This window comes from Barbatula barbatula (assembly GCF_947034865.1).
Source record: "Barbatula barbatula genome assembly, chromosome: 22".
NCBI classification, from domain to species: Eukaryota; Metazoa; Chordata; class Actinopteri; order Cypriniformes; family Nemacheilidae; genus Barbatula; species Barbatula barbatula.
The window spans coordinates 16,338,483-16,363,190 of NC_136785.1; the positions used below are offsets into that span (position 1 = coordinate 16,338,483).

At 38.3% G+C, this 24,708-nt stretch overlaps 2 protein-coding genes across 5 annotated transcripts; both read right to left on the minus strand.

The window, feature by feature from the left end:
- Positions 1 to 3,532: 3,532 nt before the first annotated feature.
- On the minus strand, positions 3,533 to 14,495 carry cpdb (carboxypeptidase D, b). 2 transcript variants are annotated; one of them, XM_079487487.1, is made up of 21 exons: positions 13,599 to 14,495; positions 12,630 to 12,877; positions 12,406 to 12,548; positions 12,150 to 12,316; positions 11,721 to 12,082; positions 10,230 to 10,421; positions 9,969 to 10,157; positions 9,806 to 9,885; positions 9,505 to 9,619; positions 9,129 to 9,274; positions 6,907 to 7,076; positions 6,538 to 6,813; positions 5,856 to 6,051; positions 5,618 to 5,756; positions 5,407 to 5,538; positions 5,237 to 5,332; positions 5,076 to 5,137; positions 4,856 to 4,987; positions 4,549 to 4,734; positions 4,033 to 4,129; positions 3,533 to 3,953 (listed from the first exon to the last, which is right to left on the minus strand). In XM_079487487.1, exons 1-21 carry the CDS (start codon positions 14,186 to 14,188, stop codon positions 3,742 to 3,744), a joined length of 3,930 nt encoding a protein of 1,309 aa, XP_079343613.1. In that variant the 5' UTR covers positions 14,189 to 14,495; the 3' UTR covers positions 3,533 to 3,741. The 2 variants fall into 2 exon arrangements, with proteins under 2 accessions (XP_079343613.1, XP_079343614.1); XM_079487488.1 differs by having other exon boundaries at positions 3,607 to 3,953; positions 4,025 to 4,129; positions 13,599 to 14,336.
- Positions 14,496 to 20,469: 5,974 nt separating this feature from the next.
- On the minus strand, positions 20,470 to 24,217 carry cryba1b (crystallin, beta A1b). Of its 3 annotated transcripts, none has more exons than XM_079486335.1 (7): positions 24,157 to 24,217; positions 23,612 to 23,818; positions 23,122 to 23,194; positions 22,790 to 22,908; positions 22,554 to 22,695; positions 21,431 to 21,573; positions 20,470 to 21,204 (listed from the first exon to the last, which is right to left on the minus strand). In XM_079486335.1, exons 3-7 carry the CDS (start codon positions 23,164 to 23,166, stop codon positions 21,057 to 21,059), a joined length of 597 nt encoding a protein of 198 aa, XP_079342461.1. In that variant the 5' UTR covers positions 23,167 to 23,194; positions 23,612 to 23,818; positions 24,157 to 24,217; the 3' UTR covers positions 20,470 to 21,056. The 3 variants fall into 3 exon arrangements, with proteins under 3 accessions (XP_079342461.1, XP_079342459.1, XP_079342460.1); XM_079486333.1 differs by having other exon boundaries at positions 23,612 to 23,884; XM_079486334.1 differs by having other exon boundaries at positions 23,612 to 24,217.
- Between the last annotated feature and the right edge of the window lie 491 nt (positions 24,218 to 24,708).

Consider the following 24,708-nt stretch of genomic DNA (forward strand, 5'->3'; position numbering starts at 1 on the left):
ACCTTAAAAGAGGAAACCACTTTTTAGCGTTAAGTGTTTATCAATGCTCGAAATCAATAAGATCTTTGTGTGGTGGAGATCGTGTATTAATAAAGACATTTGTAGTGAGTACTGGTTCTCCGAAACAACAGAATTTATGTTTTTTTTTATCCTTTTCAAAACCACGTCCAGCTTCCCTAATAGCTGAGAGTTCAGCTGGGGATCGTAAGAATGATAAAAGCATTCTGGTGGTAAATGGGTTTGACGACGCAATATATTGTCTGATCCCAATATCACAGTTCAACATGCATTTACCAATAATAACAATGAGAAGTTGCACCCTTGGGGTTATTCCAGAAAGCAGGGTTAACTTACGTCGGCTAAACCCTGAACTCTGGGTTGAATTACCCAAACCTTGCTTACTTGGGATATGTCAGTTCCAGAACACGTTTTGAAGGGGGTTTTTTGCTCAAAAGATTTTAATCTGCATGGGTGTATAAAGTGCAAAGTTAATTTAATTTATACGTTTCTAAAACTAAACGCTATTAAATATATTTAGGGTACTATATATATTAGTATTTTAATACGAAGATATTTCAAATAAATATTCTTCATCTCTATTAGATTTGTGAGATGTTGATCTTTATAATAAAGCCTTGGAAACCTGCCAGCCTGGGAATCGAGCTTGCAACATTTAAGTTTTAAGTCTGGCTCTCTAACCATTAAGCCAAAACTATCCTTGAACCGACACATCAAATATTGCCAAATAACTGGACAAGAGTAATGATATGCAATTGCTTCTTTGGTAAACCCAGAGTTACTTTCCATCTCCACCTTTAAAAGCGCAAGCGGTGTACCTCGTTCATTCATTCAGTCATTCTTTGCACACATTAGGATCACTCAGAGACCATCTAAGTGACTAAAATGTGCTTTTATATAGGATCCTGTATGTGAAGAGGCTTCATTAATCATAGGGACATACTTTAATATCAAGAGTTATTCCTGTTTGAATAATGTCCTAAACATACTTCAAAGGGAATGTTGTAATGGTTTCAATGGAAACAATTAAGATTTCTAAAATGTTTTTTTATGGTTTTGTTTCAGCAGGGTAACTATACCCATACTGTGCTTCACACTACTGACGATATTGAGCTGAAGCTTGACTAAATTAGTCAATTTTTACTAAAATCGTAATCGAAATGTCTGTCCAAAGAAACTCACATTTACATGTGCGATTTTGGGAAATAACTCATATCAGCAGTTTTGAAACCAAAAACTCAGTTTCGCATCTTAGTGTAAATCAACTCCAAGTTCACACTTTAACTCGGTTTTGGTTGAACCTCCTTATTGAAACGGGCCCTGCTTTCTGTGGCCTGTATCACGAAGAGAGGTGAACAAACACAGAGTTGCAGAGTAAGTTTGGAGTTGACAAAACCAACCTGGTTCAGCTGTAACACAACGCTTGGAATAAAGCTCGGTTCTCTGTCAACTCAGGTTTGATCCAAAGTTTGTGGCCAATCACACGGAACATGGAAAGTGTCATCAGTTCGATTGCCTTCTCGCGAGTATCAGCGCATTTCACTTTTCTGTTGAAGATGAAGAGATCATTATTCCTGCCTGTGTTTCAATTCATTTTTCATAAACTCTGCATCAGTGAAAGCTTGAGAAGGCATACAGACTATATCAATACAGAATTAACTGAACTTAAATTGTATAGGTTTACAATAAAAAGATCAAAAGATAATATTTATTCTATATACTTCAACTTTAATATATAGAGCATTTTAAAGTAATGGTTTTATGCGATTATAGTTACACTAATTTAACTGCCACGTTTGATATAATTTATCAATATTAATTATCAACTCAATTATATGAACAGGTTTTAAATGATAATCAAATATACAAAATAAATAAACTTTAGCGATAAGATGTTAGAGAAAATCTTTTGCTTCAAATTGTTTTTAATTTGGAGCGACACACATATGGAGAGGCTTTACTGCGTCAGATATACCTCACTTTTCGCCGAGCTGATTGGTCCAGCTTTGGTTAGCGATCTCTAACCCAGAATAAAACCTGCTCCGGAGTTAGCCGTGTAGCACAAGTCACCATGGCAACGAAACCTGCTCAAAACCAATCTGCCTTCTTGAGCCTGAAAACTGAGTATGCTCAAGCTAAACCCGAACTTAACTGGGCAAAAACCCAAACCGCCACTGGTTAGTGATGTTGGACTGCCATTAACAATTATCTCTGGCTAGGGTTTATTCCTGCCTTGCAAATGAGTTTCAATTCATATTTTTTTTTTCATAATGATCTCTTCATCTTCAACAGACAAGCACAAAGCGCTGATACTTTCAGGTGCATACGCCTCACAAACTCGGTATAAACGTTCTCTGCAAACTCAGGTTTGATCCAAAGTGTTGTTACAGCTGAACCAGGTTGGGTTTGTCAACTCAAAACCTACCGTGCAACTCTGTGTTTGTTCACCTCGCTTCGTGATACAGTTCTCTTAACAAACGTATTTTATATTTGCGAACTCTTATTTATCTCTACAAAGTAAGAGTGAATTGTTTTCTTGATCACGGTTTTGCTCACATTTCTCACCTTTTAAAAATGATTGTATAAAAATGTATATAAAAATGTAAGATTTTATATCTGAACCAAACACCAAGCTCTGGATCTTCGCAGAAAGGGTTTAAGCAGCTCTTACCAAATGAAGTTTTGAAAATCAATAGCACTTATCCATCTCAGTCGCTGCCACACAGAGTGAGAGTCCTGCAGTCGCCCAATGAACAATAACAGACCCTCAGTTTACATGTCCTACAACACACAAGCTGTTAGAATTGTGCTTTACATAGACAAACAAGTAATTGCGTTCATACAAAGTGTTGCACATCTGCATCCACTGAACACAGAGCTTTGAGCGCGAGACAGACAGAGAGGTTAGCTGGAGCTGTTGAGGTAAACCCCAGCTGTTAGGCTGCCAATTCCAGGAAACATCTAATGGACTTTCCCACTCAGAGCTTCTTCGAGGTCTCTCATTAGCTGGTGTAATTGTTCACTATGCTTTGATGTGAAGAACGGCGTGCTCTTCCTCGGTTATATGCCAATGAAAAGGGTATTATCTTAAATGCACTCCAGTCGGTTGCTAAAGATGTGGGCACTTAATAATCTTATACCTTAAATCTAACATAATTATCAGTAAAAAAAAGAAATATTAAATGTCAACTTTGATTCTTTGGATTACTCGATCATTAAAATCACACTACATCACATCTGCTAAAAAGGGTTATCCACAGCGGGCCCCTCCTAATCTTAAGAACCATTTGCCGCAACAAACAACCTTTTTTGCAACAGAAAGGTTTGTACATCGCCCTTGTGGTGTAAATATAGAAAAGATGTGGAACGCACCGGACACTCTTGTAGCCAATATGGAGATATACGCTCCTGATGGGGAGGAGAGATCGCAAGCTAACGTTGTTTATTCTGAGGGCGGAGCAATGGGGTTTGTTTGGATGTCAAAATTCAAACATCAACAGCGTTTCTCACAAATCGCTTACTGCACCTTTAACTGTATTATTCAAGTGATATTTATCATCATGTCTTGAATATAAATGCATACCAACTAAGCAAACAAAGTGCCATTTATTTCCAAATGTAACAATGAACATACAAGCTGGAGTAGAGTTCAAAGAGTTCTTGTTAGTCGGGTCATCAACTGTGCAGAAATACTTTGTTTCAACAGTCTAATCTGTGGCTCGCTCAGCGTCTCTCCACAAAGAAAGGGTCATCCTCACTCTCGCTGTCCTCCAGAAACTCGTGCCGCAAGGGTGACTTCTCAGAAGCCATGGCCTCCATACGGAGACTTTCTCGGTCACTGCGACACCAGCGGAGGCTGTCACGTATACGGCTGAACTTGGCAGAGCGGATGTGCCAGATGAAGACGGCGCAGAACAAGACGCTCAACAAACAAGCTAAAAAAGCAAATTATTTCATTACTACGGATCAGTCCACTACTGCGTGCACTTGTGAGTTTACTGTGTACCTTTTTACCTGATGCAATTACAAACACCCCCTGGCCAAGAGGACGCTTGTCTGCAGTGAAGTCGATCGCAATGGGGCTGGTGAGTCTGTCTGAGGACATGTTCACCTAAAATCATAAAGATTGGAAATGGATTGCGATTCATTGTGTGGGTATAAGCACCACCTGTTGGACAAAAGCGAGCCTCTGCAGGGCTTTATTAAAAGGCTAGTTCACCCAAAAAGAAAAATGCTTACATCATTTCTTGTGTCAAAAACACAGGGTTCCATTGCACGGACACAAAACCACAGGGACATGTCAAAATATATATGTGTCCGACAGAGGAAAGAGTCATATATAGGTTTTAAAATGACAAGAGCGTGAATAAATGACATTTTATTTTTTGGCGAACTCTCTCTAACAGGGGGGGGGGTCATAGTATGAGGAAATAAAGTTTGGTGACTTAACCTGGTGAGGTTACAAAAGAACTTATTAAAAAGAAAAAGGTTTATTTTTCACAACGCGTGTATGCATCCATGTATTTATACCTGCTGGAGCTTTTGATGATATCCGTGAGCCTGAACCATCAGCTGATGAGTTCCTGGAGCCAGTAAAGTGGTGAAATAACCCTCACTGTCTGTATGAACATTCACGGATCCATTCACCACAACAACTGCATCCGCCACCGGCCGGCCTTTACCGTCCCTCACAACACCAGTTAACCTTCTGTGAACCTTCAGAGAAGAAACGCAATTGAATTGACATTGGATCTGGAAACCGAATTTTCAAATATTTACATCTCAAAGCCAATGTGGTCAAAAAACACGTGCTGATGTAGCCTAAAAATGTGTCCACCTCCAACAGCATGCGGAAGAGAGGCTTCCTGTTCTCCATCCACAGCGAGAAGAGTTGAGATTCAGGTGGGAACATACAACAGCCCGTGTACACTGTGATCTCAGGACAAACACCCACATCCAAACTGAAGTCCTGAGAGAGCATCATTTGTCTTAAAGATACAGACCATCCAAAAATTGGTCTTAACCAACACATCATTGCAAACTTAAATTCGCTCTACCTTCATACTGCCTGTGTGAGCGTTAAACTCCGCCCCCTGCATGACACCTCCCTGGATTTCATCTGTTGAGTTATATTATCCACAACACGACACACATATTAAAGAATACAAACTACTTCAAAACTTTTGAGGAAATGCATGTGAATGTTTTTCAATAGTACCTGGGACTCCTGCACACACCACATCACCCAAGTGCATCAAAGGATGACTGTTTGCATACAAGGAGGCCAAATATCTCAACGTCTCTTCATTTTGAGCTTTAAAATATAACAGACTGTAAAACAGCGTTTATCTATACAGAATAGCATCTAATATGCTGTTGTTTTTTTACCATGTTGATTGGGTCTGTCATAAGGATACGTGGCCAACAGAAATCCTCCTTCCAGCACAACAGAGAGAGAAAAACCACCCCCGTTGATCAGATTCATCACTGCACGGGTCTCTGGCTGGGCGGACATGTTGCCTAAGCACACACAAAGGATATGAAATCGATCAGGGTATGCCCGGATGCTTGTAAACTAGTTATAAATGACTTGACTGACCATAGATGAAGTCGGTGTCCAGATCTGTGGCGTGAGCATTGGTGACACCCATGTCGAAGGAACACTGACCCTCCTGCGCCTGCTCTCGCCCGTCAGGGTTCACACACGGGAGAATGAGTATCCTGGTCTTGTCAATCAGCTAGAGAAAAGAAACCAAGATTCATTTTATTATTGAGAGACACACTAAATGCATTAGAGCGAGGAAATGGTTCGACTGAAACTGGTTTTGGTTGCCTGCCTTGGTGATGGTGGGATTTCTGCCATAGTTGAGGCAAAGAACTGAGGCGAATTCGAGCAGCAACTCGGGGCCAGCCGCCGCGTCACCATGGACACCGGCAACAAAACGGATCTTGGGCTCAGCAGGTTGAGGCATATCCAGATTGCCAGAGATCTCCAGGGCCCAGATGGTCCTAAACTCAACGCTCTGGCCCAAACTGAACAAAAAGGTCATACATAAACCTCCCCACTACAGCTATAAATATGGCCTATAAAAGTTTTGAAAAAACAAACTAATTTCTGAAGCAATATTAAAATTTTTCAAGACACTTGAATTATAATAATAAACTAACTAAACCAATCTTATATAGGAACATAAAGTAAAATTATAACAAAGATTTATAATGCAGATTAAAAAACATTAAAAACAAAACTGAGATGATGTGGTTTGCCTTTTTACCAAATCATTTCGGTAAATACCTCAAGTTTAGTATTTGTCCATTTTGTACCATACACCTCATATGGAAGTTGATGGTTTAATTGAACCTAAGGCGAAATCGAAAACTAATATTGCATGAATGTGCCCCCTGGGCATCACGTTTACCCCCTACTGTATGTTGCACAAATGGCACTGAACAGGATATTACACCCGGGTTTTGTGACTTTGAAACACGTCATGATAACGTATCTTGAGAATGATTTACCTGTACAGACGTGTGATGCGTGGGAAGCTAAACGCAAGCCCTCTGAGGAACTCCGCATGTTCTCTGTAGTTGCGATATTCCAGGGTCTGAGCCGGTAAAAGGCTACGAACGAATTCTTCTAACTGACCAGCGGTCAAAAGCCCCTCCACAAGTTTCTCAAACTCCTTCTGTTGTTCTTGTGCAAAGGACTGCTGTGAATTGTCCCATGTCAGCTTGAAGTCCACCTGCTCCACTCGAGTCTCCAGCAGCCGGACGGACGCTGACATTGTTGTGTACCTGAGAAACAATAGAGGAAATGTGACTGCTGTGCAACTAATCATAAAACATGTGAGAATTACGCAAAAATCTCTTCGCTCCTTTGTATCTCACCCTGGAGCAGACGCAATGATATGATAAGAACCAGGAGCGAGGGGTCTCCAGTACTGTCCCGTACTGCTGGTGTGAACCTGGTGTCTGGACTCTTCCACCATGACTGTGGCATTAGCGATGCCCTTGCCGGTATGAGCATCAGTCACCATACCCCTCACAAACAAATGAACCTGATATGAGTCACATTGAACAAACCATGTATGTTTTAACCAGAAGTTAGAAAACACTTGTTTGTCACTGTGAGCTGCAGTTTTACATTTGATGCAAGAGGACTTTTAATTCGAATGGATTTTGATGTGTTATTCATCAGTATCAACAATACAGAAACTATAACTTTATAGCTAAATGATATAGGACTCTGCGATTCTCCGAAGTTTTAAATTATTTTTTAAACTTATTTTTATTTATGTTTATAGTATTGATATACATCTTTGTTCAAGTAGGGTACTGGCAATAACCATGATATTAAAAACAATTATACATGATATAGTATTAATACTAAAGATATGATATTATACATTTTAGCTATAATTCAACACCTACTTAAATTCTGCAAAAAAAAGCTTTTAGACATGATAACTGCATAGTGAAAATCTTATATCCTGACAGTCCTAGTTCAAGTAGGCAAGTATGCAAAATTATTGTTGGCGTCTCGTTTTGGAGCTGTAGGGGTAAACAAGCCATCTTTGAATTTAATTTTGTAGAAAAAAAACAATTTTAAAGGTTATTTAACCAATTAAATAACTTTAACATTAAATATTTTTAAAATTCGCCTCGCAAATCACCTGACATTGTTCACACAGCGATACTTTAATCTATTGACACTAGCAGAAATGCTCATTTTTTAGGTTTATTTTCATATTTTAAATTACTCGCCCAAAAATAATTCTGTCATCTTTTACTTTAGAGTTAATCCAAATCTGTTCTCTGTTGTGATAAACACAGAGAAAGTTATTTAGAAGAATGCTTATAACCAGACCCCATTGACTGCCATCTTAGGAAAAATTGTAATGGTAGTCAAAAGTGCCCCACAACTGTTTGCATTCCTACATTTAAAATATCATCTTCAACAGAACAAAAGTAATCATCAAGTTATTTTTCCTACAGTTGAACACAAAATATGATATTTTAAAGAATGTAGGAATGCAAACAATTGTGGGGCACTTTTGACTACCATTACAATTTTTCCTAAGATGGCAGTCAATGGGGTCCAAGAACTGTTTGGTTACAAGAATTCGACCACATTTTTTCCTCTGTTCTCAACCAAACAAAGAAATGTATACAGGTTTGGAATAACTAGAGTTATTAATTCATAACAGAATTTCATTTTTGGGTGAAAGATCCCTTTATTTTTGAGTGAACTATTCCTTTAAGTTAGTCCCCTATTCGCTTTTGTTGCACAAGATGGCGGCGGTGAGCTTTTGGGACACCATAGTCAGCCAAGAAATTTCCCAAAATTAAGAGAAAGTTTGAAAATTAAGGTTGTTTTAAATTAGGTACTGTCCAGTATAAGCTACTTTAAAATGTATAAACATATTTTATGTAAAGTCAGGTGGTTGTAAACCTTTGGACTGGGTGACCAGCTTTTATTGTTATTTTGTTGAAATAACTTAAACTTTGTTGAATTTTAGAGGTTTACACCCACCTGACCCGTTTTGTTTTACCTTTTTGAGCATTAGATAATACTTGTCTCTTTTGTAATAGTTGTGTTTGAGTCTGTCAATTATTCGTGGTGTAAAACTATGAATCTCAAGCTCATACAGACGCTGGTGAACAAGGGTCAAATAAGTAAGATGCAGAAAAAACAAAGATTGTGGAGGATCTCAGAGATTTATCAGAAGGTCAATTTACAGTTCAATAACTCAGACCAAAGAAAGAAACTCTTCAACAGCCATCACAAAACTTGAAAACTGGCATAAACGGTTCAGGTAACGTCATGCAAGAGCAAGAATCAGGTGCATGTAAACTTTTGAGCGGGCTTATTTTGGTAAATTCATTATTATGCTATAACGTTGAGTATATGGAAACATCTGCTACGTGAAAACTTGTTCAGGTTTGCACCTCATTAAAACAACACTGATATTTGATACTGATATTTTCAAACTTCCTTGTACGTTTCCTAAATGTGCGACGTTTTCCAGATTCTGCATGGTGTGTGTAAACTTTTGGATACAACTGTATAATGAAAAGGTCTAAATGTGTGAAAGCATAGATGACATTACCTGCTGTATGAACTGCAGAATGGCTCTGTGATTTAGCATCCAGTATTGTGAGAGTGACTCCTCTGGTGGCAGCAGATCACAACTGAGCCCGATGTCAACAGCTAAAGTGTCCGTGTTGCTGTACGCCCAGGTCAGCATATCAGTCCCTACAAGTTAAAACATCAGTACAATTCAGAGGAATCAAAATATGCTTGACCAGGGACTTCAATATTACTGTTGACTGATCTCTCTTTATCTACTTTTCTCCTCTTAATGTTATACTCAGAACTTTGTATTACTGGGACTTACAGCCTATACTGTATTGGGAAATCAAAAACATTTTGATGAACCCTGAAAAGAGTTGTGGCTCATGGATTTCAATGAAAAGAAAATATACCAGTATCCAATTTTGAGAAAACCGCTGATGCTGATGGACCACGATGCTTGCTTGCTTTCTTCTCTCTGGTTTTCGGCACATCACAATCCTGGGGTTCTTGTAAAGCTTGAGATTGCTGGAAAAATGAAAACATAACAGTATTGAACAGGAAACCAGAATATTTTACTTTTTGAAAACATGCTTAAAAAAATGTTAGATATTCTGCATTCTGAGACACGGGGATATTCTGCTCATCATTTACTGTATGAAGTGAACTATAACATGGTCATAACTTGTGCATTTCAGCATTTGGTACACATACCGTATAATGGGCTGCAACGGATTTAAGCACGTTTTCATCAAAAGAGTCTATGGAATGAGGATACACTACTCCCCTGAAGCCTATAGACAAAAACACATCAGTTTAATTCTCTTTTGTTTTAAACACATTCAAACCTAAAAATCTACACTAAAACTTACTGTACCTCCACGTATACTTGCAGACAGCACAAAGAAGTGAGACTTGATCCAGTTCATCACAGCTTGAGTTTCTGGTTGAATAACATTGCTAGGTTTTGGGCGATCGGGGAAGTTCTTGTTCAGGTCCACACGGTGACTGTTACTGTGTCCAATAAAGCTAAGGTCTCCCGAGACCTTAACATGTTCATTTTGAGCTATGGGATCAGAAAGAAGGACGTAAAGAGAAAGCAACACTACAACAACCCATCAGATGTATCTGCTCTTACTTTTAAGTGCCAGTTCATAACCATCTGGGTTCATGGAGGGCATGATGTGAATTCTTGTGCTGTTGACAAGACGGGTGACTAAAGGATCCTTGCCATAATTGCGGCACATATATTCAATGAGATTCAGGAGAATTTCACGGCCGATAACCTCATTTCCATGCATGTTACCCACAAACATGACCTCAGGTTTACCTGGTTGAAGTAAAGAGAGGTAATTTCATATTTTAGAAATTAGGAAGAGACTTTTGTAAAAGAAAATGCTTGTTTCCTTTGACCTGATGTAATGTTCGATCAATGGAGGTATACAGGCATGCTACAGGCAGAGACACAGCACAAACACAAAGACTTTGTACAGGAACAGAATGGTGGATGCAAATCACGAAATTACCAAAATTTTGTTCATGGTCAAAACAAGTACAATTTAATATCATTGGCAGATATTTTTAAACAGAAATTTTGCTCTTTGTGTATTTTAATTTATATTTTTTATATTTATACTGTAAAAAACCAAGACAGAAATACTAAGTAATTCACTTTTCCAGTACAAATATCTAAAAATATTTAAATCATGTTTACTTGACAAGGAAAGCGACCCAAGACATTAACTTGTTTTCTGAAAGAAATGATAGATTAAAAGTAAGTGCTCAATTTAAGCAAAAACATCTGGGAGTACAGCTAATATAGAATATTTAGGCATTTGTACTGGAAAACAAGACCGAAACACTAAAGTAGAAATATTTTTGCAATCATTTATATACCTACACTGTAAGCAAAATATCTTAATTTTCCCTTTTTTTCCCAGCACAAATATCAGATATGTCAAAAGAAAATCACTTTTAAGTCTTGTTTTTTGAACAAGCAAATTCAAATATTTGCCAATGAGGAAAGAAAAACAAACTTGTAAAAAGAGACGCTGTAATAAAAGGGTAAACTTAATTTCAGGTTTATTTAACCAAGCCAACTGACAGATACTTTAGCTTGTTTTAAAGGTCCAGTGTGTCATTTTTGGGATGATCTATTGATTGAAATGCAATATAATATACATAGCTTTGCCTTCAGAGGTTTTTAAAGAGCGTGCACAACGAAGCGTTGTGTTTTTATTTCCTCAGAATTGACTATTTCTATCTACGTACACCGTGGGTTGCATGTAATTCGCCATGTTCTGTCAGCCGTTCCGTGGTTTCGTAAGGGAGGGGCGGAGTGAGAAAGTTGGTTGCAATTCGCTCTGTGTTAGTTTATAATAATTTATAGGAATATTTTGTTGTATATTAATTGTATTAAAAGAAATTAAACCTCCTCAACAGTTATTGATTCTTTGCGGAGATCTACCTGAAGTTAAGTTTGGGCCACATTACATTTGTTATGTTGTTGCTGCAGAAATAGTCTGGAGAAAACGTGTATTGATTTACAAACTTTCAGATATTTGTACTGCAAAACAAGACAGAAATACCAAGCAAGAGTATTATCGAATCAAAAACGGTTTAAATGTACCTTGCCGATTAACGCCAGGATTGGTGGATATCTCCATCACATAAAGATTCCTGCCCTGCACTGATCTGCCGGCGGAGTACAGGTACGTGATGGACGGATGGACAGCAGTGAACAGCTGTAGCACCATCTCCATTTCATCATTACTATGATATCGAAAGTCCAAGGACTGGATGGGAGACTTCAGGATAGAAGGACCAGGAGGGTTGAGAACCTGATTGGTTATGGTGGGTTCTTCGGTGGGTTCTTCGGTGAGGACATAGTCTGACACGAGAATCTCCTCTACGAGCTCGTCAAGAGTAAAGTTCAGCACCGTTGCTTTGCTTTTGATCACAAGCACGTTCTTCACCATATTCGGAAGGTACCTGTGACACAAAAAACCTTTTAAAAACCTTGTTTTATATTGACATTGTTAGTTATATGTATAATCACCCAGCAGAACTAGCAGTGATGTTGTATATTCCAGGCAGCAGCAAGCGGTAATAGTCACCAAACGTCCAGGTTGTGACGTTGTGATCAATTCCAGAAACAGTGATTGTTGCATCTGGGAGAGCAAGGCCTGATGTGGTCATAACAAAACCTCTCACACCTATATGAGCCTTAAACAGAATAAAAACAAAAGTAAATAAAATCAAATCTCACAATTAATGGGACCACACAATTCATTTCATGGGTCAAGTCATCTCACTTTCTGCAAGTAGCGAAGAAGTGCTTTTCTGTTGTTGGCCCACTCTATGTAAAGTTGAGATGCTGGCGGATACTTGCAGCAACTCAATTCAAAAGTCACTTCAAAACAGTTCCCTTTCAGGTAGTTGTAATCCTGCATTCCACCTGAGCGCAGGACACCAAACAGTAGCTCACAGAAACGTCACATTAGGAAACGGTTTCAGTAAAATGTCAGAGTTAGCTTACCTTGCACATCATACCACTCTGCCCCATTGGTGATTCCATCTATAAACATTTGGTTTGGATCATCAGGGCATTGAGGTTCACCCATCTTCATAACGGGATGGTTCTCTGCATACGTTTGGGCTAGATGGCGAAACAGTGCGTCGTCTGCCGTAGGGCTGTAAAGTCCTGAGATTTTATGAGAGCTGGTGTCATCGAAGGGGTAGCTGGCCACCACTGAGCCCCCGTGTAAACTACCAGATAGGACGAACCTAAAATAAATGAATTAAAACGAGATATGCCAGCACATCATTGGTCATTTCCATCAGAATTTTCTTTTTGAGAATTAAAGAACAGCAATTTAAATGTTCATAGAAATTATACAATAGATATTTATTACAATTATAGACTTTGTTGGTCTTTAAATGTACCAATAACCGTGATATTAAAAGCCGTGATTATCAATATTGAGGTAATTCTACACATATGATAATATTGTAAATTAAACGCCCTTTTAAGTTTCAATTTACAATGTTCACAAATTATCTTACAAACAAAATGTTTGTCTTCCTACATTTGTGTTTTAAGCATTACGTATGGCAAAATAAATAGAAACAAATACTCAATTATAAAACTCCAAATTAAATGAAAGAAAATGAAAGTTAACTAATTGATACCCTTATTCATTTCTTAAGCCAAATGATTGCAACGGATACCGTGATATAATAACGCAAAAACTTTTGGCCATGATAATCGTGTATTAAAAATCTGATATTGAGACCGTTGTCTGTACTGATATCGTATTTTGTTGGGATGTTGTGATGGAAAACCATTAAATGCTTCTGAAATAAGAACCAAAACTCATTACAAAAGGCCTTTTAATGTTAACAGTTCATAATGAAAATCATTGAAATGTCTACATATATAATTTTAGCAACAACTAAATGTATTTTAATAGGCCAATATGCATAAAGAAAATCAAAAGCAACCTACTTTTTCGCAAGAATCCACTTCATCACAGCCGCAACTTCCGGTATATCGTCAGTGGTACCGAAGGACTCAAATTGGTCTGGGAAACTTCTGTTGAGATCATAATGGTTGGCATTTTCTCGAGATTCACTGCTGCCAATACAGTCTCCCTCCTCAGCCCTCTCAAACCCGTCCGGATTCATGCTGGGCATTATGTATATATCAGTCCGATTCACCAGCTCGGTCACACGCGCATCGCGATCATATCGAGTTAACAGGTGCTCGATTAAATACACCAACATCTGCCGTGATAACGTTTCGTCCCCGTGTATGTTGCCTACGTACTTGAACCGCGGTTTCCCCGGCACATCAGCTCTCGGATCTGTCGTCACCCTCATGACCCAGAGCTCCCGTCCTTCAACGGACTGTCCGATACTCGACAGGCTACAAATATGCGCGTATTTCTGGGATAAACTGTGAAGGCGATCGGTCAAGTGAACGTAGTCGTAGTACGCGGCGTACGTTTCTGTGATCACTGCGTTATTCTTTAAACCATGCGTTTGGTGCGATGCTATTATTAAAATATGCTGCAATATGAGCAACAAAATGCACATCGTGCGTTTGGTCAGTCACGTTGTAGCCTACAAATGTTTTTTTCAATAAATGCTTAGTTGGCTTTCTGTTGCACTATCGTGTGGTTTTGTCCGACGATTAACCGCTTTGAATGAGGGACCAATAATTGCCACTTAACATAATCAGTATACAATTGGTTTGCACAGGGCAGGTTAAACCAAACCGCAGGACTATACCATTGATTTATGCCTTTGGGTAATTCGCAAATAATACGTGTGTTCAGGTGCGTTAGACCTCAATACCGCGAGAGCAGTAGGCCGGTATAATTGCGCGCGTGCGTGGTATCGCGATATGTGGGAGGAGCAAGCGGTGCTTTCTAATCACTCTCGCTGTACTTTGTTGTCGTTCGCTGATCAGTCTGCAGTCGATCACACTGTTGTCCCATCGTTGTTTTGGGACAGGAGCTGCCGGTTTTAGTTCTGTGTTTCATGTTTTTATGCCACCCGAGCGTTATGCAACAGATAACAGATATATGTTTGTAATGCAACTGCTTATTTATATTTATTTATCCGTATACACAATACTTAATGTGCACAGTGTGTTATATATTTATTTGTTATATATATGTTGTTATTTAATATTTATATATCATATAGAAGCCATGTTGTTCAGCTTTACACCTTAGTCCTACTGCGCTCAGGCCAGCCTCCACTTTGTTAATGACGGTCAAGCCAGCCCTCACGGTGGTTTTTGTGAGCGCATACATAAGACATTACGGTAAGCGTGCGGTAGGACAAATTTCAAAATAAACGCTGTTTTGCACTCTATAATTTGATAGTGTTGCTAGGGCAACGAGCAATGTTAAATGTTAAAGGGTTGATATGCAGTTTCAATATTGTTCTGGGTGATTTCTAGGCCGTTGGTAAGGTATTTTGGTGGTTACAAGAGTGTTGCTATGCAGTTTGTGTGGCTTTCTGGGTGGTTGCTAGGCCGTTCCTAAAGTGGTTGGTATTGTTATTTTTTGTTATATATACGGTTTTATCTGTATGTTCAGATCATAGTATAATATCTCAGATTGTCCATCATGCAATATCAGGACATTCTGATGTGGAGTTTTTAAATAAAAGTCCCCTGAATATCCTATTTGCAATGTTTTTTTCTATATGTTCAGATAGCTGTTAAAAGAAAACTACCTGTTTTGGGGAAATGATTTTACCTCAGAATCATAGTACAATATCTCAGATTGTCCATCATGCAATATCAGGACATTCTGATGTGGAGTTTTTAAATAAAAGTCCCCTGAATATCCTATATACACAGTTTTTTCTATATGTTCAGATAGGTGTTTAAAGAAAACTACCTGTTTTGGGGAAATGATTTCACCTCAGAATCATAGTACAATATCTCAGATTGTCCATCATGCAATATCAGGACATTCTGATGTGGAGTTTTTAAATAAAAGTCCCCTGAATATCCTATTTGCAATGTTTCTTTCTATATGATTGTCACAGAGACATCCAGAGTTCTTCAAATAACACATGGAGGAGTAAAATGCCATATAAATATTTGTTCAAGTTCTCATAAGCCAGTAAAGTGCAAGGTGCTCACAGGTGCCAAAGCATCACAAAAATAAAAATGAAAGGAAACAAGTTCAATAAACAAACATCAATCAATCAATCAATCGATACCAATCAAATTTGGTGTTTCCTTTTCCTTGTAGGGTCACATTTTAATTATGCATTTAAATATAAATAAATAACAAATACTTGCAGACCAAAAATAATTTAATGCCGTATTAGCTGCACCAAATTAAAATATTTTAAGCTTATGTCAGTTTACTTGTTTACATAATTTTTAGTGTTGGATGAGGCCAATAACTGTGCCATGTGTTCAATGGCAAAGCCAATTGGATCTGGGCCTCCCACTACACATTGGGTGAGTTTATTCACATTTTGGTCTCATTTTTTAGTCGGTCCTGGTGTATTAAAGGCTGAATATAAAGGACAAATTAATAAAATTAAATAGGTTAACTTGCAATCTGAATTTCATTGAAATTTTACCTTTCCACTCTAGATCCAATGTGACTGTTGTGACAGGTGGTTCCATGAACAGTGTCTGGGAGTGAAGAAAAAGGAATTGAAACGAGCAAGAGGACACAACTGGAATTGCAAGCTATGCTCTTAAATGTATTTTACTAAGATGCATGTATTTATCCGACTGAGGACCTCCAAATCCGAGGCCATGGTCCTCAGTCGGAAAAGGGTGGCTTGCCCACTTCAGGTTGGTGGAGAGTTCCTGCCTCAAGTGTAGGAGTTTAAGTATCTCGGGGTCTTGTTCACGAGTGAGGGAAGGATGGAACGGGAGATTGACAGACGGATCGGTGCAGCTTCTGCAGTAATACGGTCGATGTACCGGTCTGTCGTGGTGAAGAAAGAGCTAAGCCGCAAGGCGAAGCTCTCAATTTACCGGTCAATCTACGTTCCTACTCTCACCTATGGCCATGAGCTTTGGGTCAAGATCCCGGATACAGGCGGCCGAAATGAGCTTCCTCCGCAGGGTGGCTGGGCGATCCCTTAGAGATAGGGTGAGAAGCTCGGTCACCCGGGAGGAGCTCGGAGTAGAGCCGCTGCTCCTCCACATCGAGAGGGGTCAGTTGAGGTGGCTTGGCCATCTGTTCCGGATGCCTACCGGATGCCTTCCCTGGAAGGTGCTCCGGGCCCGTCCGACCGGGAGGAGACCCCTGGGAAGACCTAGGACACGCTGGTGGGACTATGTCTCCCGGCTGGCCTGGGAACGCCTCGGTGTCCCCCCGGAAGAGCTAGAGGAAGTGTCTAGGGTGAGGGATGTCTGGGCATCTCTGCTTAGACTGCTGCCCCCGCGACCTGGCCCCGGATAAGCGGAAGAAAATGGATGGATGGATGTCATATATTTATACGTTATCATAATTCATTTTAAATGACTGAAAAATCAAACCTTATCCGCCTTGTTTATTAAACATTATTTAAAATAACATGGTATGTCAATGTCTATCTATTTGATTTTGCTAGTACACATTTAAGAGTACATTTTAAGAAATTGAACATTGGACTGTCCCGAGTCAGCCTTTTGTGCTGTGTACGTGAATTAGAATTACTCTGTGGAAACAGTTTGTTTTAAATATCATTGTCACAGAGCTATCCTCTGTTCTCTGTGACCCCTTGTTAGCCCTACCAACAACACACATGAACATATACTTGGTTTTTAAAGCTTTTTATTTACCTTGAGGTATCAGCGACAGGAGTGATGGATTAACCACACATATGTTTCCTACAGTTAAACTGTTGTGTCTCAGACTGGACCTGAGCACAAACTCAGAGGACATTAAGTTTTCCCAAACTGTTAACTATCACCTGACGTCAGCAGGCATGGCGGCGGCCATCTTGAGTGAAGTAAAAGATTGGAATGGACTTTTATGGGTATCGATTGATTGATTGATGTTTGTTTATTGAACTTTCAATCCTTTCATTTTTATTTTTGTGATGCTTTGGCACCTGTGAGCACCTTGCACTTTACTGGCTTATGAGAACTTGAACAAATATTTATATGGCATTTTACGTCCTCCATGTGTTATTTGAAGAACTCTGGATGTCTCTGTGACAATCATATAGAAAGAAACATTGCAAATAGGATATTCAGGGGACTTTTATTTAAAAACTCCACATCAGAATGTCCTGATATTGCATGATGGACAATCTGAGATATTGTACTATGATTCTGAAGTGAAATAATTTTCACAAAACAGGTAGTTTTCTCTAAACACCTATCTGAAAATAAAGAAAAAACTGTGTATATATGATACTCAGGGGACTTTTATTTAAAAACTCCACATCAGAATGTCCTGATATTGCATGATGGACAATCTGAGATATTGTACTATGATTCTGAAGTGAAATAATTTTCCCAAAACAGGTAGTTTTCTCTAAACACCTATCTGAACATATAGAAAAAACTGTGTATATAGGATATTCAGGGGACTTTTATTTAAAAACTCCACATCAGAATGTCCTGATATTGCATGATGGACAATCTGAGATATTGTACTATGATTCTGAGGTAAAATCATTTCCCCAAAACAGGTAGTTTTCTCTAATCACCTATCTGAACATATAGAAAAAACTGTTTTAATAGGATATTCAGGGGACTTTTATTTAAAAACACCACATCAGAATGTCCTGATATTGCATGATGGACAATCTGAGATATTATACTATGATTCTGAAGTGAAATCATTTTCCCAAAACAGGTAATTTTCTTTTAACACCTATTTGAACATATAGAAAAAACTGTGTATATAGGATATTCAGGAGACTTTTATTTAAAAACTCCACATCAGAATGTCCTGATATTGCATGATGGACAATCTGAGATATTGTACTATGATTCTGAGGTAAAATCATTTCCCCAAAACAGGTAGTTTTCTCTAATCACCTATCTGAACATATAGAAAAAACTGTTTAAATAGGATATTCAGGGGACTTTTATTTAAAAACACCACATCAGAATGTCCTGATATTGCATGATGGACAATCTGAGATATTGTACTATGATTCTGAAGTGAAATCATTTTCCCAAAACAGGTAGTTTTCTTTTAACACCTATTTGAACATATAGAAAAAACTGTGTATATAGGATATTCAGGAGACTTTTATTTAAAAACTCCACATCAGAATGTCCTGATATTGCATGATGGACAATCTGAGATTTTGTACTATGATTCTGAGGTAAAATCATTTCCCCAAAACAGGTAGTTTTCTCTAATCACCTATCTGAACATATAGAAAAAACTGTTTAAATAGGATATTCAGGGGACTTTTATTTAAAAACACCACATCAGAATGTCCTGATATTGCATGATGGACAATCTGAGATATTGTACTATGATTCTGAGGTAAAATCATTTCCCCAAAACAGGTAGTTTTCTTTAATCACATATCTGAACATAAAGGATAAAATAAATAGAATAAAAAAACATAAGATAAAACAGTATATATAACAAAAAATAACAATACCAACCACCGGAATGCCTTAGGAACGGCCTAGCAACCATCCAGAACGCCACACAAACTGCATAGCAACACCCTTGTAATCACCAAAATACCTTAATAACGAACTAGAAATCACCCAGAAGATTATAAAAACTGCATATCAACCCTTTAACATTTAACATTGCTCGGTGCAACAGCATCACTAGCAACATCAATTGCAACCTGTAAGACACTATCAAGTGATAGAGTGCGAAACCGCTTTTATTTTGAAATTTGTCCTACCGTGCTCTTACCGCAATCTCTCATATATGCGCGCACATAAAACAACGTGAGGTCTGGCTTGACCGTCATGTTCAAAGTGCAGGCTGGCCTGACCGCAGTTTAGTACTTCGGAGGCAGCATTTCAACGTAGGAAGGCATCAAGTGCTCGTCCTAATCCAATGTTTACTTTACTTCCCGAGATACCTCCATCAGGTCGATTTTTGAAGGCAGCATAGATGTAGGCATATCCTTCAATGTCCCACAACTCTATGCGTGTGCTCACGGCGGGGGTCAGGTTCAAAAAAATTAAATGGTGGACAAGAAAGTGGCTAGCAGCACAGTTTTTTTATAAATAATAATATAATATATAAATAGTTATATTTTCTCTCTAATTTACAATTTTTGATGGCATTTCAAGCGAGAAATTAGTATTGTAGTTTTAAATCTGTTTATATCTGTTTATATTTCAAACAGAATTATGTGAAGGCATAGCCTCTTGAGACTTAAAAAACCTTTAGCCTGGTCCAGACATTTTTGTTTCAGTTTTGATTTACTGTATTCATTTTTTTATCTTACATATAAAAATAAAATCTTAATGATATGTGTCTAACATTTTTAATTGGTTATAAATATTCTGTTGGTTGTATTTTGTTCAAATATTAGTGTAGTGAAACCAGAGTTAATGGTTTCTCGGATACACGGAAGCCTGATCTGAAGTTAACTTCCGGTCTGTGTTTAGTTAAAATAAAACAATTTATTTTCTATTAATGTATATTAATTTAAATTAATATTTTATTGTATATTAATTCTTTTTAAATTAAATTAAAACTACTCAACAGTTATTGATTTTTTTGCAGGTCTACTGGAAGTTAGGTTTAGGCCACATAACGTTAATGTTGTTGCTGCTGAAACCGTCTATATGATTTTTGCACCTTTTTCAATGGGTTCAAACATTATAATGTTTATACGATTTACTTTGTTTTGCTTGTTATTTAAACTTTAGAACTCATGAGGCAAAAAAGGCCCATCTGTGTGTTGACGTGACAAAATGCTATTTTGTATTTCAGGCTGTCTTCCCTGTTTTTCACATCTTCACATAAATATTTTGACACAAATGACTTATGATTATGATTTGGTTTTTAAACATTAAACACTGCATTATTGTTTGACTAATGCAAACTTGTCATATATTCTCTGTTGGAGCATGATGTCGGAAAGATCAACACACCTCAATCCATTGATATCAACTATTCTGTTTTTATGCTCTTTTTTTATTCATCACATATCATACAGATGTTGACCATGAAAACTGCAGTGACTACAATCATGATAGTGTGACGAAAGCAGAGCAACGTTCCAGGTTTCTCATCGCACCGTGTCCAGTCGCCTGTAATCACACAGACGTTCTCATCTTTTTCTTCTCGGTCCTGCTGTGAACAGTCTTTCTTGACGTCGTGAGTAAAAAAGTGCTGTTGGCTTGTTACATTGGTTTAGCACCAGTTTATCAGCAAGCCTGGTCAACAAACCATCCCGCATGGCCGGGAACGGATGGATAGAGGGAATGGAGGAAAGAGGGGATCAGAAGGAGGTAGAGGAGAGGCGGGGAGGACACAGACGGTTCCTCTCAGTGTTGGATCCTACGGATCGACTGGATCTGGGGGGTCTGAGCATGGCATCCGTACTCCCTGTAGTGCCTGTACTCGCCTCCATTGCGGTCAAACTCCATTATGTACTGGTAACCACGGTAACCGGGATACTGATAGCATATAAAGCTAGTGAAATGGGAAAAGAACACAGAGGCATGTGTGTAAGCATGGATGCCGAGTGGAGCATTGACCTCTTCGTCTTTCCAGATCTAAAGCATGCTCACTCTTTTTTCAAACCCTGATGAAAGTTGACCAAAAAGATAAAAGCCAACATAATATACAACCACATATTTGGATAACAGTGTTATGAGTCTAACTAATTGAAGAAAAGTGAGGCCTCAGAGATACTTACGCGCCACTCATGACCTTGATGGAGCTGACCTCATTGTTGCACCATCCCATACCCTGCAGGGAGGGGTAGTCATTGCACACCTCCCACTGCTTTCCAGTCATGTTCTCACAATCGAAAAGAATCATACGGGAATCTTTGTGCATCTGTTTCAGAAAAAAAGCATAAATTGAATTGAAAATGGACAATTCCTTTTCTAAATTCTGATTGGTTGATCCATGCTGGTGTAAATTGTACTGGTGTAAAATGACTTTGAACACACACAACTGTGGCATTCCATATACATTTTATATAAGTTTGACATATATATATATTAAATATATATATATATATATATATATATATATATATATATATATATATATATATAAATATATATAAATATATAAAAAATATCAAAATCTTTACTAAATATTAATTTAAATAATATTATTTTACTGAATATTGTGTCTTTTTGTCATATTTAAGTGACCACTGTTTAAAAAGATCAAAAAGACAGTCTTTCCACTGCAATGCGGATTTACTACGGCTCACTGCTTTAAGTGTATATTATATATTATTAAATTACATATGTGACCCTGGACCACAAAACCTGTCATAGCACAGGTATAGCAATAGCCAACAATTCATTGTATTGGTCAAAATGTTAAATTTTTCTTTTATGCCATGAATAATTAGGATATTAGTAAAGATCATGATCTTTGAAGACATTTAGTAAATTTTCTATCGTAGATATATCAACATTTTGGAAACACGAATTACCCACTCAAGTTTGGCATCTTTGTAAAGCTTAGAATTTCTGCTTTCGGGTTTGTCTGCTCTCCACAATGTCTTTACAGCGATAAGCTAATATAGAGCATCTTAATATACCTTTTTTCTTCTCATATCGCCTTTAAGGTGATTTTCTTAATATTTCGATTTTTTGGCACCATGAGATTCCAGATTTTCAAATAGTAATCTCAGCCAAATATTGTCCTATCCCCTAAAAAAACAGATAATGGAAAGCTTGTTTATTCAGCTTTCAGATGATGTATAAATATAAATTTCGAAAAATCGACCCCTTGATTTTGTGGTCCACAGTCACACATATATTGAAAAGTGTATTCTTTGTTTCCATATGTCTTACAGCAGAATAGACAGGGCGGAAGGACATCATCCTCTCAATGCGATAGGCATTGTTGCCACTCCAGGCCTCCCAGCAAGGATAATCTCCCTTTTCCAGGATGAACTGCTGGCCATTGAAGGAAGTGTGCTCAAAACCAACCCAGCTAGAGTTAGAAGAAGTGATTTATAGACATTAAGAGACACGAGGAGAAGAAAAGAGATTCAATCTGGCAATTAAAGATGTTGGATTTTACTCACGCGCCACACTCCACCTTCAGGGAGCGGACGGTCTCCATACCGAACTCCATGATGTTCTGGCAGCAAGCGGTGAATTCGCTACGCCTGCCCTGGAAATGCTCCTGGTCATAAACGGTGATCTGGAAAACAAACAAGCAAAACGAATTAGAGATGCTGCTTGAGGATCAGCGAACTGGAAAAATGCAACATATGTCTGCATGATTTTAAATCAACATTGATTCTAAACACAAAGATTTTTAGATATACAAATAATAATTCATGATGCATTTTGGTGTTTGACAGGTAGCCATGGGAGTTAATCTGAAGTCATTGAATAGAGTTGCAAGCTGTACCTTCCACGGTCCCATGGGCGTGGACATAGGGTTTGTCAGAGCCATTGTTTCAGGTATCTCAGCGCTGACTGACCTGGATGCAGGGAAGGTCATCAGATTAAATAAATTCACATATGTACATTTAACCTGTCCATGGACAAATAACCATCCTGAATAATCACAATAGTGCTAAACACGAGAGCCTGCTTGTCAAATGTAACGACACATGAAACGTTATTGCTGTCTGACAAGCATGAACGCCACTAAAGTGACTGGCTTACATTTACTGTCTTACAATCCTGTCTAATGCATGTCAGTCCTCCTAATGAAAGCCGTCTTCTTGAAATCCCCTTGTTGAATCTCATAAATATCTGCCATTAATGAGCCTCATCATCATTATAAACAGCATGTCTGGTTGCATCAGTGGATCTTTGTTTGATATGTCATTCTCTGCAGTAAATTGTATTCTAGTTTGTTTTATCACTATCAGGACAGGCATCACCAGACTCACCCAACAGAACGTGCTGTGTGCGTTGAAGGGAATCCACCACGCGGTCGACTGTTCAATCATACGTGGGGGTATTTATACAGACTGCCCATCAATGGGGCTCCCTGACTCGCAGACCCAGGCTGCTGTCAGCACTTTGCTTTGGAGGCCTTTTGTTTTTGACCAGAGCTGTCTTTTCTTTCCTCCTCACGCTCTTCACAATGAGCCGACCTGCACCAATGAACAGCCGTAGAGCAATCTCACATATGCACTACGTGATGAGCAGTCCACTTTGCACTATAGAAGAGGCAATGCATTGTAGACTAACATTGCATTTTTAGGTCTTATTTTAGTGAGAATTTCAGTGCCTTTTCTAAGGCGGTGAAGCTGATACTACTTAATATTTAATCGTCAGACGAATATAGCATACAGCATATGATAAAGAATGCATTTTCATCGGAGGTGGTATCTATGTAATTGGAAATTGATACGAATAGCTTCAGTTATCCAAAAAATGATAATATTCAACACAGAAAACATTTTACAGTTTGTAAAAGATCGACACAAACCCTCGTCATTCGTCTTTTTTTCAAAACAATAGCAGCACACATCGCAGTCAGCACATTGTCTGAATGTCCAAACGTGCGCACTGTGTTTATGCGTTAGGCTTTGTGTGTGTGTACTTTAAAAGTAGTTGTATGTCTGCATGTGCTTGTGTGTGAAAGGGTTTCTGCTGATGAGAGCGTTCACACCGGGATGACAAAGAGACAAGCCAGCTCAGCAGGCCCATATGAAACACTGTTCTACACACATATGCTTCCTCTTTCTGAGATCTTATGAGATATTGCATAAATGTGAGACATGAAGTCAACAAGTGGCAATTATGATACTGAACTTACTATAGGCGTAATACATTGGCTGAAGTAATAGGTAATAGGCTAATAGAGAATATCAAAGCTACAATAAACTGTTTGGAAAGACACATTTAGTGACTTAAATCATGTCATGGCAGTGCGCACGCATTCAAGGGCTCTGTGTTCATCATTATAATATCTGCAGTGGATGGTTTGAATCTGTCCTTGGATTTTATTATTAAAGTATTTAACACTCATAAAGCAATA